The sequence below is a fragment of the Cryptomeria japonica genome, chromosome 8 (genome assembly GCF_030272615.1).
Source record: "Cryptomeria japonica chromosome 8, Sugi_1.0, whole genome shotgun sequence".
In the NCBI taxonomy this organism is placed as follows: domain Eukaryota; kingdom Viridiplantae; phylum Streptophyta; class Pinopsida; order Cupressales; family Cupressaceae; genus Cryptomeria; species Cryptomeria japonica.
In genome coordinates, this window is record NC_081412.1 from 128941841 (window position 1) to 128960254 (window position 18414).

General features: G+C 35.8%; 1 protein-coding gene across 1 annotated transcript in view; it reads right to left on the reverse strand.

Moving 5' to 3' along the window:
* Window positions 1-8230: 8230 nt before the first annotated feature.
* The window catches only part of LOC131041617 (uncharacterized), a 72797-nt gene continuing 62613 nt past the window's right edge, over window positions 8231-18414 (reverse strand). The window contains exon 6 of the mRNA XM_057974753.2: window positions 8231-8458. Within this exon, the coding sequence (XP_057830736.1) occupies window positions 8452-8458 (7 nt within the window). The 3' untranslated portion in view covers window positions 8231-8451. The remainder of the gene's footprint in view (window positions 8459-18414) is intronic.

The following is an 18414-nucleotide window of genomic DNA, read 5'->3' on the forward strand; positions in this document are numbered from 1 at the left end:
ATCTCAGAGGAAGCAGTAGGTAAATTGAAACTACCTAGGATACAACACAAGGAGCCATACAAGGTCACATGGTTGAATAAGGGACAACATGTCTTAGTAAATGAGCAAGCCTGGGTAGATTTCCACATAGGTGGATATACGGATAGGATCCTATGTGACATCCTTCTTATGGATGCTTGCCACCTACTATTGGGTAGACCATGGCAGTTTGACTGAAAAGCACAACATGATGGGGAAAGAAACTCCTACTCATTTCAGAAAGATGGAGTAACCTATCAGATTCAATCCCTCATTGAATAAGGAAAGAGCAGCAACAAAGTACCTAACATCTTGTTAGTGAATGAGAAAGAATTCATAAAAACACTAAAACGAAGGTGAAGGAGTGGGATTTGCACTCATAGTGAGACCTAAACAAGAAAAGGTAGAAAAAAAAGCTGAGATACCATATGAAGTGCAACAAATCCTTGATAACTTCAAAGAAATAATCAATGATGGTACACCTGCAGCCTTACCACCTCCTAGAGCCATTAGCCATCAGATTGATTTCATACCTCGAGCCTCATTACCCAATAAGGCAACCTATAAGATGACCCCTAAACAAAATAAAGAGGTAGCAAGACAAATACAAGAACTCTTAAACCAAGGGCTGATTAGGAAGAGCATTAGTCTTTGTGCACTACCTACAGTGTTCGCACCTAAGAAGGGTGGAACATGGAGACTTTGCACAGATTCCAGAGCCATAAACAAGATCACCATCAGATACAGATTTCTCATACCCAAGATAGCGGATTTGATGGATTGTTTGGGGGGTGCACAATATTTTAGTAAGATTGACTTGAAGAGTGGTTACCATCAGATAAGAATCGAAGAGGGGGATGAATGGAAGACAACTTTCAAAACAAATGAGGGTCTTTATGAGTGGCTTGTCATGTCATTTGGACTCTCTAATGCTCCCATCACATTCATGAGACTCATGAATGAAGTTTTACATGATTTTATTAGCAAGTTTGTTATTGTGTATTTAGATGATATTCTTATTTTCAGTAAAACTAAGGAACAGCATTTGAAGCATTTAGCGAATGTTTTGAGAAAGCTATCTGATGAACACCTAACCATTAATCTTGAAAAGTGTGATTTCTTAAAGCAAGAATTGGTCTATCTTGGTTTTGTTATATCAGGAGGCAATTTGAAAATGGATCAATCTAAAGTTGCAGCAAAAACCAATTGGCCAACTCCTAAGATAGCCAATGATGTCAAAAGCTTCCATGGTTTGGCACAATTTTACAGAAAATTCATTAGGGGATTCAGTGAAATTTGTGCTCCAATGTTAGACACCATCAAAGCGGGTGTAAAGGTAAAATTTCAGTGGAAAGATGCAGCCAATAAGGGGTTTGAATTATTGAAAACTAAAGTAGCTACTCAACGAGTGCTCATTTTACCTAACTTTGATAAGCTTTTTACTATTGAATGTGATGCTAGTAATATTGTTGTAGGAGCTGTTTTAAGTCAGGAAAATAGACCTATTGCATTCTTTAGTGAGAGTTGAATGATGCTAAAAAAAAGTACTCTTTCTATGATTTAGAACTCTATGCATTAGTACATGCACTTAGGAAATGGAGACACTATCTTCTTCCTAAAGAGTTTGTTGTATACACAGATAATCAGGCACTAAGTTTCTTGAACTCACAGGATAAATTGAATCATAGGCATGTTAAATGGGTAGAATACTTGCAAGCTTACACTTTTACTCTTAAGCATAAGAAAGGGCAGTTGAATAAAGTAGCAGATGCTTTGAGTAGAAGGTTGTTAACTATTCATGAGATTCAAGTTCAGAGCATTGGTATTGATAGTTTTAAAGAAATGTATCCTACTGATGATGATTTTGCTAAAGCTTATAAAGTTTGTCAAGATTTTGAGAATAATTTCCATGGTGCATATGTTGATTTCACTTTGCAAGATGGTTTGTTATTCAAGGGTGGACAGTTGTGTGTTCCAAAAGGTTCTATGAGAGAGAACCTCATTCAAGAGAAGCACAATGGGTGCTTAAGTGGACATTTCGGTCTCAACAAGAACTTAGAGTTGGTTCAAAGGTTCGATTATTGACCTAAAGTGCAGAAAGACATCAAGAGGTATGTTGAGCAGTGTTCAGTATGTCAAAAAGAAAAAGGTAATTTCTCCAATGCTGGTTTATATCAACCTCTTCCCATTCCACATAGGCCTTGGGATTGCATTAATATGGATTTTGTAGTAGGATTACCTAGAACTCAAGCAGGATTTGATAGCATTTTTATAGTAGTTGACAGATTTAGCAAAATGGCTCATTTTATTCCTTGTAATACAACACATGATGCAAGTCATATTGCGTACTTATTTTTCAAAGAAGTTGTTAGAATACATGGTTTGCCTACTAGCATTGTTTCAGATAGGGATGTTAAGTTTCTTGGTCATTTCTGGAAAACATTGTGGAAGAGATTGGGTACTAATCTCTCTTTTGGTTCATCTTATCATCCACAAACTGATGGCCAAACCGAAGTTGTGAACAGGTCTTTTGGAAACATGCTTAGGTGCTTGACAAAGGAATATGAGCAGAGTTGGGATCAACTCATTCATCAAGCAGAATATGCCTACAATGATAGTGTTAACCGGTCTACAGGTAAAAGTTCTTTTGCAGTTGTTTATGGTATGCATCCAAGGGGTATAATGGAGTTGAGAGATATCACTAACTTGCAGCCTAAGAGTGGAACAGTAGATGGCATGGCTCAATCCATGAAGGAGGTTCATGAGCAAGTGAGAAAAGCTCTTCAAGATACCTCCCAAAAAGTCAAGGCAAGAGTGAATGCTACAAAGAGAGATATTCAGTTTTCCATAGGAGATTATGTGATGGTTCATTTGAACAAAGAAAGGCTACAAAAGGGAGTTCCAAGCAAACTTTAGATGAGGAGAATAGGCCCTTGCAAAATCTTGCCTAAGTATGGGTCTAATGCTTACAAAGTTGATTTGCCTACTCATGTTTCTTTGTGTCCCATTTTTAATGTTGCAAATCTGATTGCTTTCAAAGGGCAACCACTTGAGGAGATTCAAAGAGTTTCAGATGTTGCACAATCTGTTTCTGATCTATATCTCCCTTCTCTTTCTATTCCCCAAGCAAAACAGGTTATAGACTCCAGGATTCTCAAAAAGACAAGAAATCACACCTACTTGAAGCATCTAATCAAATGGAAGGATAAGTCTATCTCAGAGGCCACATGGATACCTGAAGCTGACTTTCAGAAAGATGGAATACCTTCTTCTTTGCTGCCTCAAGGAGTCACATGACTTCTTTGTTTTTGGGGGACTATGATAGGGAGGTTGCTTGGCAAGTGCTCAAAAAGCCAGTTTTGGTCAAGAAGCTTCAATAGGAAACAACGTATTGCTTGTGTCTACTCCTCTATGTTTGCAAATATCAAGTTTAGTCATAATAGTCAGATCTCCCTACAAGTCTTCACCAACAACCTCCCTTTTTGGTGAAAGCTCACACCCATACTCAAACTTACTCCAATTTCTCACTCCACCCATCTACACCTTTCTTAATCCCTGTTCTTTTGGCATTCAGCTCTTTGTTTTAGAGTGCATTAGGAGTCTCCAACATGGACATGTAGGGACAGCAAGGTTTTGCTCAAGTTTGACAACCAACTTAGTTTAAGGCTCATAGCTCTTAGCTTACTCAATATACCAACCAAAAGTCAAAATCTCCAACCAAGACTATGCACTGTCCAAGGTTCCATATGATACTTATTTCATTGTTTTGGAGAGATCTCATAAGGTTTCAAAAACCCCAAACTCCTCTTTATAATCGGGTTTATGTATTTTGACAAAAACAGTCAAATGTGTGTTATGCAGTCAAAAGAGCTACTAGCCAGTGGAGGCCTAATCGGCCTACTTTTGCTCACCCTGCCCAATGATAGGCTTATTGACCATCGGATATGTTTTAGATAGTGTGGAATAGGTCTTAGCAAAGAGGATTTTGTGATTTTAGGCTCCCTCAACCTGGTTTAGTGACTGTCCACAAATTTAGGCTTACACATAGGGTTTAGTGAGGGTTTGGATGCTTCCACCATAAATTCTCTCTACCAAACTTGATTCAAACTCCCACACTGCTAGGTGACCTCTACCACAACAAATTAAAACTTCCCCTACCTTTTATAGATAAGAATTTTGCCAAACATTTGGCAAACAACTGAGAAAAATGAAGAGAAATGCCACTGTGACTGTTAAATTGTTGTCCTTTACCAGTCAACTGTTGCTACTTCTTTGGACCTGCATAATGAAGAGTTTGAATTAGAAATATACCTCAATGAGGTCTAAAAAACACTAGAGAATCTTCCTATTACATTTCCTTGTCAGTTATAAGGCCTGGATGATGCTTTTGAAGCATTCCATGAGCATTTTGACAAACACAATTCACAAAAACAGTGAACTCACTGTTTTGTTTACAAAGTGAGAATGTTTAATAGGAACAAGCTACTCTAACAAACCAAGGTGATCTTCAACACCCTTGGCCATATGTCTAGACGTTTGCCTCATACATTTGTTCACTCCAAAATTTTTTTGGGTGCAAATCTTGAGTTTTTGATCATGCTACTAGCCGAGTAATCAATACTTGCCTAGTATTCACTCAAGTCCTTCATCCAAGCATAATTTTGGCACAAAAAGAAGCATATGTACACTATATACATGAGCAACAACTTGACTAAATCCATTTTGTGGGATCCCAAACCTGGATCAGTCAAGTTGTGAAATTTTTCCACTCCAAACCCTTAACAGGGCAGTGAGCACACAAAAGTAAAAATAATTTTGTACAATCAAATTGCCAAAGGAAACTAGTACAATAATCACTTGGATAGAATTGTAAAACTACTATGCACACTTTCCAAAGTACAGTATGGACTATAAAAGCTACAGTACGGACTGTTACTCCAAAGAAGCAAAAAATAGTGAAATAAGCCAAATTTTCATGATTTTTATTAGGAATCTTTTGTTCACACAATCACCAACCTTTCTCCAGGAAAAGGGAGGCATTTTTATAGCATTTCTAATTAGTTACCAAGCACTGTATGGACATGAGGCTTCCACAACTGCATTTTGCTAGAAAAACCCAAAAATGACAACTTTTGCAAGCCCAAATGACAACATTTCTTGCTCCAAAAGACATTTTTGACACTCTAACCTTATCAACTTGTCTAAACAACTTGTATATTCCTAAAAGCACTTATGAAACATGTTTCAATGCTTTGGAAAGCATTAGAAGACCTTTTTGGCAATTTTGCACATTTTTGTCAAAAATTGTAAACTGAAAGCCTGAAAGGTAAAAATTGATCTCTTGAGATCAAAATGAGATCAAAGCCACTAGACAAGACACATAACCACCTAAAAAACCATTATAAACCTAACACAAGACATTAAAAACATGTACGCATAAAATACTAAAAAATGAGAGTTTTACTCAACTAGGTGCTCCTGCACCATGTAGACTGCAGTATTAACAACTTCTCTCCAATAAATATCAGGCATTTTTTCTTCCATCATCATTGTCCTTGCAGTATCTAAGATAGACTCGTTCTTTCTTTCCAATACTCCATTCTATTGTGGAGTTCTAAGTGCAGATAATTGTCTTTTGATTTCATATTTCTCACAAAAATTGTTGAATTCAACGAATGTAAATTCACAACCTTGATATGATCTTAAACATTTTATCTTCAATCTTGTTTCTGTCTTAACCATAGCTTTGAATATTTTGAATTAATCAAGGGCTTCTGATTTTTCTTTCAAAAATGCAACCCACATCATTCTAAAATAATCATCAATAAGCAACATAAAGTATCTATCTCCTTGAAAGTTTCTAGTCCTTGTTGGACCACATATATCAGTATGAATAAGATCAAAAATTTAATTCGATCTGTCATATAACTAGTCCACCATTAAATTTTTGCAGAGTTAGGAATTTCCTCTTATCACCGGTCATGTGGTGTGAAAAACCACTATCTATAACCCATTCATCTTTCTCTTGAATTTTAGTAGATAGGGTTTTCTCCTCAGTATGAGTTATAACATTGACAGGTTCCGGAGATTCATCCTTGATAGCAATAAAGACCCAGTCTTTTCCACTACTTGAGCTTCCATTACCGCATTCACTTACAGGTTCATCATCATCATAATCATCACTAATACCAAAATCATCATCACCAGCATAGTAACATGATTTTTCCTTATTTTTTCTATTTTTAGGTTTGATCTGATATTACAGATTAGGTTTATAATTCCTCAAAAATCTTTCATGATACCTTGGAGCTCTTTCAGGACATCTAGAAGAAAAATGACCAATCTTATTGCATGAAAAATATTTAAATGGAACTTTTCCTTCATACTTACTTCCAACCAATCCTTTAGGGAATGTTCTCGCAATTAAGGCTTCCAATTCTTCAAGTTCTTTGTTCTCTCTTTCAATGTCTTCCATCTCTTTAGGATATAAATCTTTCCAATCTATCTTCTTCTTATCGGAGGTAGATGCTTTAAATGCAGTTTCTATTTCAGTACCATTGATCTCCAAGCTCTTCAAGTTAAAAGGAAGTCAATTTCCTAAGTAATGTATCTCTGGTAACAAGGGTATTTGACATTCTCTAGGGTTCATTTATTGCAGTATCTTTCATTTTGTAAGCCAGAGGTAAATTTCTTAGAATTTTTTAAACGATCTCATCCTCATTAACTACTCCACTGCAGCATTTGATTCCCATGACAATCTCATTCACTTTATCCATGAAAGAACTCATCTTTTCATCTTCTTCCATCTTCAAATTTTTATCTTACCCGGAAACCTTCAATTTTTGCAATCTTTATTGTTTGGTCGCCTTCATATAGAGTTTCAAGCTTCAACCAGATCTGCTTTGTATTTTCCATCTCTATGGCATTCAACAGTTTTTCATATGATAGGGCACTTAACAATGCTTCTTTTTCTCTGACATCATTATCAGCATTATTTTGTTCATCTGCAGGTGTCAGAGTTCCAGAACTAGGATCATGAGGTATATAGCCTTTTTTCTGTTATCTCCCACATCTCAGCTCCCTCAGATGAATCTTCATTTGCTCCTTTCATAATTTGTAATTTGTACCATCAAATCCGGCACTCTACTTCTGGTAGAAATTAGATGAAGAACTTGATGCCATCGGATTTGCTCAAGCGGTTAGGCTTATGCAGAGAGGACCTTTCTATAATACCAATTGTTAAAATTCTCTTATACCAATTGTTAGAATGAACTGGAGGAAAACTAAGAGGGCGGGTGAATCAGTTTTCCACAAGTTAAACAATTATTGCAGATTATAAACCTAAACCTAGAGAAAAATGAAAACAACATTGTGAAAGATAAAGCATGAGAGTCTACAACACACAACACGAATATTTTGACATGGAAAACCTAGTGAAGGGAAAAACCACGGTGGGAAACCCTACCCACAATCAAATAATACTTCTGCAATAGTATGTGAAAATATTACAGTTGGGATTGCACTTGCAATCAAGTTGACTACCTAGAGGACACTCCTCAACACAAAAGGGAAGTCTCAATGACTTACATAATCATTAGACAACAATGCGGAGGAAATGAACTATGGAAATAGCATCTCCTAATGCTTGGTTACAGTTCTCGTTAAGAACAGTTGTCTTCCCTGCAACACCAAACTCTCCACAACACTTCATTGAATGATATATCCTTGTTCGCACAGTTACCTCTCTCTAATAATGCAGACAAAAATACCGACCCCAAAATTGTATAAGCATGTCTTCTATATATACAAATCATCAACCTTGATAACAAGGTCGGCTAAACCCTCAACCCTCAACTCATAATTACAAACATTACATTACACGATACAAAGATCGACCACCAGACCAATATTATGATTTACATTACATAGCATGGACCTAATTCAAATTCCCAAACATTTACATCCACTGGAAATCCCACCAAGATCAACCACAACACGTTACACCAACTGAGAAAAACCCTTAGTGTCAATAACATAGAATATCCTACCAGGTCAAAATAGGATCACCAAATTTTCACTCAAGCCAATGTAAAGCCACCAAACAATTAGGGCACGATCAAGAACACCTTTAGCACGTTAAGAACTATTTCTAGAAGCCGCATCAAAACCACTTAACCATTTCATCAAATATCACCAACCGAGACCAAGAACATCAATCGACAGTCTAGAACATAATCAATAGATTTTGGAGCACCAAATCATGAACCAACTGAATATGGCATACATATAATCATCATGGATATCCTTCTAAAACTGAATCCAACAATCTGAATATATCAAAGCAGAATCTCTAATAACCTTGCCAAAATCATGTCCAACTGGAGGAGGTTAGCAACCAACCGGAGCAGTGTTGACATCAATGACAACACATAATCAATTCCTGTATATTGCCAATGGAAAACATGGTCAAGGTAAAAACCATGGTGCGGATGAGACGCACAAATGAGTATACTCAAATATAAAGTTTTACAATGAGAATCCACATGCATCCAAGAACACTACCTAGAGCTCACAGATCAAGAAATAGAGGCTCACTGCCTACAAAATAATTACAATAGATCACTGAAGTACATGAACAAAATAATAGCATCTAAAAATCCCTGATTATAGTTTCGATTAAGCATATTTTACAAATTTTTCACACTCTGCTTTATACTGCTTTGATCTATTGTTTTGCAATAATCCGAAGCACAAATTTCCAACATGCTCACGTGAAAATGTGCACAATCAATCACCAACATCTTTCATATACCCATCGATATCCAAAATGATCATAACAATTGATCTTATATATCCGCAACAAGAACTTAATTCAACTGCATGCCAGCTCAAGGGAACTTAACATATAATGAAACGTATACACACTATCAGCCAAATATGATCTCAAATACTAGTGCAAACCAAAACAATTGATCACACATTACCAAAACTATTAGACAAAACACTTGGACCACAAAATAAATTACTAAAATCATTTTGCATAATCTACATAAAGATTATTCACATAAGACTGTCATTATGCATTGATAACCTAAAAACCGAGACATAGAGGCTTCTAACTCATAAACCAATCATTATCAGAGGCTAAAACTCTGGAATAAGGTGATACAGACATCCATAAACCTTTCTTGAAATATAAAACTTAAAATGTTATCCTAAAAAGAAGTAATACTCAAAATACGGTACTCTATCAGATAGTCTATTCTAGCTTGTCGGACTTAAACCAATCTTCAATCTGCCTTTTCGTACGATCAAATCACACAATGCGGATGGGATTACTAACTTGGGTTGCCGTCAATGACAACATCTAATGACCTGTGCAATGTCACTTACCAACAATCTCCCCCTCTGGCATTGATGGCAACACTTATTGAAAAATGGTTGTGTCGGAATCGGTACCAACATATGAACACAATACAAAACTCAAAAACTCAAAATTCAAAAACTCCCAAAGTTCCCCCTAAGATGATTATAACATTTTTCACTTCCCTACACTCCCCCTTGGATATCAATGGCAAAGGTAGGGTTCCACATACAGATCGTATATGTACAAACAGACTTCATCAACTTACAAAAACTTAAATACATCTACAAAAATATTTTTCAATAAACTCAAATCACTATCCCAACCTTTCTTGAAACTCTCCAAAATTGAGATGTGACCACTGAAAAATATATCTCTGCATCTCTACCATCTGAAGATCTATTGGATCATTGACAACCATGGCATCTTGAGCTTCATTCAAAGCACTTAACATTGTTTCCATCTTAAGACCAATTAGACCCTGGAGCTCACCAACTCTACCAACAACCTTCTCCTTATCATGTATTAAATTCCTAATCTTGCCAAGAAAATAAATGACTTGTACTTCTTCACTAGCCACAAAACTAGTCAAAGGATCAAAGGACTGAGATGTATTGGCCAATTTCTTCACATGCTCCTTAATATGCTTCTCAATATCCTCAGTAAATTTAGACAATGACAAATATAATTTGTAGACACTACCTCCTTTGGATAAGGCATCTTGAATACTCTTGACACAACTGTATAACAAAACTCTATCACTTGCAATCATTCCCTTCAACTTATTAAATCTTTTTGCATCAAACTCATTCCATACCTTGACCTCTACTTAATTATCAAGAGATTCAAAATGAGTACTTAAAGATTTTTTTAGATTCTTCAGCTAGCCGGAGGGAGTATTAGATGAGTCCTTGATAAATGTAGGCATAATCTTCTCTAGGACACCGGACGCAAGACTAAGCAACTCATTGTCCTCAATGTGGGATTTCAGCATCTCCTCCCTTACTTTGGCCTAAGCATATGATGCTACTTGCAATTTCTGAATGGGGGATAAAGCACCCAAAATGATAGGACCTTGAACTAATTCTAGATCAAATAGTTCATGCATGTCCTTTTCCAAAAACTTCTTCACTGCCCCTACAGTGTCTCTTGCTTCCAAATTAGTTTCTTTGGCCTCAACCTCCTTCTCTTTAGTCACCTTCTCTGCTTCTTCCTTTGCTGGAATTTCATTCTTCACAAATGTCTCAACTTTATCTACTAGAGGATTTTGAGTATTCTCAACTGTATCTGCTTTCAATGACTCCTCACCACCTTTATTCACCTCTCCTTATTTCGGGATAGAAGGAACATCCACCTCAACTTGTTCATCTTTTGATTGCATTCCTTGGACTTTTAGAAAAGATGACTCACCAGCAACACCATCATCTTCTTTCAAGGCAACATCAAATTTATTCCTCAGCAGACTAACCTCAAGATCTTCTCTATATATTTGATCACTTCCTCAGAGTGCCCAATCATAAGCTTATTTATCCTTGTCTTTCTTCTAAATTCCTTTTTGGATTCTTTAAGAATTTCATTTATTTCTTTCACAGATTTCACCAAACATAAATTGACTAAGATAAAATATTTAAGTCTATCATCCTCAACTTGAGAACTAACTCTTCTCATTTCCAAAACATCATATAAATTATTAGGAATTTCTGACATTATCTCTACAAGAGCCCTATTGAATTTGTTCAAATATTTGATAGTGGCTTCTTCAAGAATTCTCTGACCGACATCATCAAACTTATCATAGAATTCAAATAGTAGTTTCATGTTACCTTGCACCATCAAAGCTTTCTCCACATCTCCAGTTGCCATACCAGATTTTTCACAGTCAATCTTCATCTTATTATTTGCTTTCTCTCCACCGGAGGGCTTGTCCTTAGATACTTTTGATGCTTTGGTGCCCTTGGACCTCATCTTCTTCATATATTCATCAGATTCAGTCTCTTCATCATCAAAAAAAGGAAAATATACCCTTGCACCCTTATCTTTCTTCCTCTTACATTCTCTACTAGATGATTTTGCTTCACATTTCATAGAGTTGGCTGGCTTTTGGGAACCGAAGTAGGGTGCAGAGCTTCTAGATTGTCTTGTTTTGACAGAGATTATCGGACTAGATTTCTCAACCTTGATTAGTTTTTCCTCTGTAGCTTGCATTGACCTCTTCCTTGCTTCTCCGACTACTTTAGCAGTAATGCCAATGCTCTTTGCATATTTCTCTACCTCCTTTCTTACTTTCCTCACAATTTTCAGCTTCTTGAATTATTTATGCAACTATAAGTCCTTCTCAGCAAAAGTGTCAAATCTCTCCTCAAAGGCATCAATAGGCTTACTCAACAGATGTTGAGCATACACCTATAATATCTACTCATCTACCTCATACCCCATGGGCAAGATCCATGCTATCTTTGGCTCCACTACTTCCATTAGGTATTGATCAATCTCTACCATGAAGAATATTGTATCCTTGTATTTATCTAGAACAGATTAAGGATCCTTTCTCTCGCATGCATCATGCTCTAGAAGTTCTTGAAGTATCCCCAAAGTGCAGTTCTTTGTGCCTTTCTATGTCCAATGTTTTATAAAAGATCTATGATCTAGACGGTCACTGGTCTATCACTAGCCCATTATACATTACCAATACCTAGAATATCATTCATGAAATAAAAGAATAGACACAAGATCAAGGTGAGATATTTGAAGATATACTTCTTGTCCTTCTTAATTGAAGTCATATTCTCCATCAGTTGGCTCTAGAGTAGCTCACATAGATCATACTCCTTAGTCTCCTTTACCATCTTATATGCAACATAAATAGCAGTATCGGATACCGAATTCTCCCAATTGGAGTGATAGACCTTGTATCTGATAATCATTGAAGAAAATTTCACATCTGACTCAATAATATCATTGATTGTCATAGCCCTTTAGTCAAACTTGCAACCGATTGCATCGGCGACCATTTGATTCTTCACAAACTAGAGTGTAGGCAAACCACTGGATGAAATTAGACCAATTACAATTTTGATTGAATCCTTAATGATCTTAAACCGTTGGCTCAACCACATGAAATTCATCATAAATTATGCTTAACACATATCAGACCCACTCATTCTCATCAAACATTGGAAACCTAACGACCTGTGCAAAGTTTTTCTCCTCGAAAACCTTGAATTTTAGTTTGACCCTGAAACTCTCTCCTAAAAGATGATTGTAGTACAGATTTAGCCACTGGGATCCTCCTAACTCCTCAATATTTGCATTAATTTATTCCCTAATATCCTCGACATGAAGAACACCATACAAAACATATGAAAATGCACCTAGCGGATCATCCTCTACAAATTTAAATAGTGCTTTTTGAATTTTGGGCGAGATCTCTCAGTAATATCAACTACCATAGGTGTATCCATTTGCAGACATTTTAAATTTACAAGCTTCTCAAAAAAATACCTTACTTGCTGAATTAGGATTTCATGCGGAATCGCCTTCACACTTCGATCTTCACGGAATATGCTTGCAGAGATCAATTATCCTCTTCTCTTGGCATACAATGTGACAAATGAAAGGTAAAAGTTACCTTTTATCATTCTCACACTTAAATTTATGATGCAATAAATTCACTTGCCCTAAACCTTCTTGATACCCTATATTCATAGACTACTCCACAAAAATTCTTCTACATATCTTCAACATCATTCAATCTCTTCCAGAGATCCTTTCAAAATATCTGCAATACTAAAATACAACTTCTAACAATATATTGCATTTCGACACCTTGTAGTAGGGGATAATAGGTTCTTGTTGAAAACTCCCCCTAGGCCAGTAGCTTTAAATCAATTTCCGGAAGAATTTCCAGCACCAGATTCAAGTGTAGATCTATTTCCTGCATCAGAATCACTCTTCTTTACCCATGTCTTTTTCATTTGATTTCTGATCTCATCCACTTTCACTTTTCCTTTATCATCTTCCTGCATATTATGATGGTATGATGAAAGAATAAGTATATGGTATATTACTGAGGGGGGGTGAATCAGTAAATAGAAAAACTAATACAAACTTCTCAATCTCAATCTCAATCACACAAAGTAAACTTATCAATGAAATACCATTGTCAAGATCAATACTCATAAGAAAACCCAGTTGATTGTTACAACAACTTAACAATAAACAACATTAAACTTGTAAACATCCAAATGCTTCATCATATGTCAACATACTTCATTTCTCAATGCCTTATCAAAAATAGTTAAGTAGTTAATCAAATCAATCATAAGATAATAACCACAAAAGCATTCACCACATGGCACAAGTATTTTTGACGTGGAAACCCAAATAAGTAAAAACCATGGTGAGATGAGACTAACAAGATAATATTTGAACTCTTCTAAAGTCCGCCCCATTAGGAGCCAAGCCTATTAAAGTTTTTACAAAAGTCTTGTTAAGAATTGATCCTGTTAGGAATCACCTGGTTAAGGGATTGACTACAACTGCCTTGTTAGAAGCAAGTACCCTATTTGGATTAACCTCAGTAGAGGATTTCAAAATCCAATCTAATGAATCACCTTGTTAGAGGATTTAATAAGTAACCAAGCTTGTTAGAGCTTACCTGGTTAGGGGATTTCAATTCAGTTCTAATTGTTAGAAAACAACGGGAGTTTTCTTGATCTGTCTGAATAGCACTACACTTGCTTGATCAGATCCATTCCATGCTCAGATCTACCTTTACTCAAACTGCGGACTCATTATCCTATTTGGCAACCACACACTCAACTGATTTCTGCCAACTCTTGCCAACACTAAACAAAACAACTTCATCGACCTTAAATACAAATCAATTAGGTCGGTAACACAACAAAAACCTAATTCTCTCATCGAGATTACAAACAAGTCGGTACAAGTATGACCGTTGGATTACATAGCAATCTCTACACATTAATCAAGAAAACCTCAACTGCTCCTTGATTATTGCTTCATCGAGCTCAGTAACTCATCACGCACTTTGCATTAGATGCAATACACTTTTCTCATTCCCTAGACAAACAAACATGCCAAAACATTTTGAACTTGTCTTCCTACAATGACCATACATGTCACCATCATTACCGCTCAACAGCAGATCATAAACCAACATAATCAATCCAACAACCTTAATCGGTTAGGGATTAACAAAAACAACTAGTAGGGTTTACCGGTTACATTACATAGACAAGGTTTAACCTTTTACACCGGTTACCGGTTCTCCTCACAAACTTACATACCGGTTTATAATATCCTTCAAAAAGATATTCCTACCAGTTACAAGACAATATCAACAATATCATTACTAGATAATTGGCATCAATGATAACATAACATATTATTAATGTAGTCTTCATGCAAATGCCAACAATCTCCCCCTTTGGCATTGATGGAAATACAAATATCAACATCATTGATTGTTGTTGTGATTGTGGGTAGGAATCTTGATTCATTACCAAGTATTCACATGCTTTCTCTTTCTTCGGCCTATCACTGGTTTTCCTTCCCAATAATCACATAATTCTTCTCCCCTTTGACAGCAATGCCAAATTGAAAGGAAAACATGTAATGTCAAATTTCATTGTGCATCAACAACATACTGCAACTTGATGCTCCCCCTATGGAATACATCCACTACTACACCATGTTAGATACTTGAACACTCCCAAAGACATTAAGAGGGGGGGTGAATCATTGTCTAATCGGTGGATGAAATATTTGAAGGTGTTTGCAACCTGATAACCCAATTTAATATATCGGTAAACAAATAATAATGCAGTAAAGAGAAACAAAAGTATAACCATCAATACACACCATAACACATGTATTTTTAGCGAGGAAACCCGGAAGGGGGAAAACCTCGGTGGGATTTGTGACCCACAATATTTACTCACTAGCCAATATGAATAAATATTACTTGTACAATAGGGTCATACACATGCAGGAAGGCCAACTGCCTAGAGCTCACTGCTCAATACAAAATAGGAGTCACATTGACTACAAAATTGGATGATTAAATCCGATGACAATGTACTCCTCAAAATAGCATTTGTAATGCTAGCTTCAATACCGGTTTAAACTCTATCTGATACCTCTACCATAAACCTTGATTCGCTTTTCTCTGCTCTTATTTGCTCAAATGTTAATTACATCAAAATGCATATACAGTTCATTCGCTATCATAACCTATCACATCTCATATATCACTTCCTTATATTACCTAAATTACATTTTATAATGACCTACAAGATCTCATACATATATAAGTCTTTACAATACATCATGTCAGCGATACAAATATAATTACAATACAAAATAATATTATTTCAATTCGGCTTAGAGTATCGATATAAACTGTTGTCAGGGTAGACTAGATGCCGGTGAGAATAAACTTGTAGTTCCTGTCGGTGCCGATAGATGATGTATGTTGTCGGTGTAACCTATGAACCATGTTACCAGTTGGTTTCCATCAATGACAACATCAACTATTCTCATCTGAGTGTATAATGTCAACAATCTCCCCCTTTGGCATTGATGGCAACACTCATGAGAAAAAAAAAAAAAAAAAAATGATATCCAAAAATGAAGTCCAAAACCTAAGTGTGCTCCCCCTGAGCAAATGATCTCCTTCTGTACATTTTTCTCATACACTACTCCCCCTTTGACATCAATGACAAAGGATGTCAAAAGAATCAAACACTTTTAAAATTTATCTAGAAACCTGTAACCGGTTATGTACAATCTAAAAAATGTCTTCCAAAACTAAGTTAAGACCTTGCAAAAACTTAGTATTGTCAAAAATTATGGTCTCTGTTTGCTGGATCATACAAGTGAGATAATGCATTTGTTGCTCCGGTGACCTTTCTCCTTGAATAGATGCCTTAGACAGCTCATTCCGGTGTGTTAATAAGTTGTCCAATCTAGGACCAAGCTTATTCTTCAACTCCCGAGTTTTCATTCTTAGCCTTGCTTTCTCCCTTTCTAATTTCTAAATCTTCTCTTCATAGATTGTCATTTCCTGATCCAAAACTGAAGTAAGTTCCAAAGAACCAATCACATTATAAGCTATATCATCAATTTCCTTTTTTTGTTTTGCTTATTTCCTAATCAATATCCTCAGTTAGATGGTAAGGCTTACATGCTTCCCTGTACAACTCTTTGTATTCCAGAATGGTGGAATTAAGTGTCGATAACAAAGAATCAATCTGTCTTGTACAGTCCTTAATTGTTTTGTCAAAGAAATTATTCTTTTCCTTATTTACCCTTTCCTTAACGGTCTCTTCATTTATTTTATCCACAATTTGAATGTTAGAAGCAATGAATTTGGACAATGTGTCCAATTTACTTAAAGATCCATCAATATGATCTTCTTTACATGCCAATGCAATCATTTTCAAAATTGGTACAAAATCATCAATGGCCTTAAGTGCTAAGGCATTGCATTCTGTAATCTTTTTTATTGAATTTAAAAGTACATCTGTAACATTTGATGGTGTATAATCCATAGTAAAAGTGCTAGGCGGAGTGCTTGGTTCTGCAATTGGTTTCTTTTCTTCTCCGGATGTCTGCACAGTTACCTTAACCACTTCTGCTTCCTTGCTTCCATTCTTAACTTCTTCTTTATTCACTTTTTATTACTTATTCTCATTCTTATTTTCATTCTTATTTTCAACCTTACTTTTTGTCTTACTATTAGTCAGTTCAGATATATTTTGTTCATGCCATGTTTTTGTTCCAATTTATGCTTCTATTTATGTCGATATTTAAGTGTTAAGTTGAGTATTATCAGGGATGGATTTCGATTTCTTAACTTCAGTTGTTTCCTTGTCCATTAAAATATTAAAATCTTGAGTGTCCACATTCATGATAAAAAAAGAATATCCGACTCCGGATCCACATTATCTTCTTTTACTTCCTCTGACTTATCTTCTTTAGGTCGACTATCTATTTGTGTCGGTGCTTCTAAAATTATTGGTGGGGTGTCCTGTGTCGGTGGCGGTAGATTATCCCTAACTATAATATCCGGTATACTGCCAATTTTGCCTTTATCTGTCTTCTGATATACCTTAGTGAATGATTTACCTTTATCTATCTTCTGATATACCTTAGTGAATGATTTGTCCACTTTTTGTCTATCTTTCTCTTCTTTCTTTTCTTTCTCAACAAAAAATATGTCCCACTTATCAGTCGTTTCATTTGCAATTTCTTTAACTTTGTTGGCCATAAGAATGACTTGTCGGTGACCACTCACAAAAATAGTTCTATTTCCTTCAGATATAAAGTCATCAATTTCCTGCTTGGAATTTATAGGATGCACAGCTAATAGAGCTTTTACCTTTAATTTCTTATCAAGTTCCATAACAGATATTCTCGTGGCTTTTAATCTTAAGTACAAATCATTTGGTAGAACATCTACAACTACAATAAGAACCTTCTTGTAGATATCTAGATACAAAATAATACTTTCCTCTATAGTTTCCTTATCTGATCTTTAAAAGAATGATAAAATTTATTTACATTGCTGAGGTTACCGTCTTGGGTGATTTCATTGATTAACTCTTCCGGTGAAAGATTATCCGGTTCCTTTGGTTCATTATTATTCTTTGGAGTAACTTTCTTCTTAAAACCACTAGGCTCTCTTACAGTCTGTTGCTTCTTTCGAAGTGTCCTTTCTTTCTTAGGAGATGGAGAAGGTGTCGGTTAGGTTTTTCTTTTCTTCCTATCCACTCTTTTCAATTCAATTGTCTTACCACCGTCAAAATCAGATGAGGTAGCTATAATGCCCCGCCAGGAAACCTCGAAGGGATAAAGCTAAAACACACGAATGGAGTGCAATATTTTTAAAAAAAAGTAAAACACAACATTAAGATAACAACAAGTTATCAAACTTCAGATTACACAGTGAAAGACATCAACTAACACCTAAAGAGTTTCCCAACGTGATTACTTAATTACACAATTAA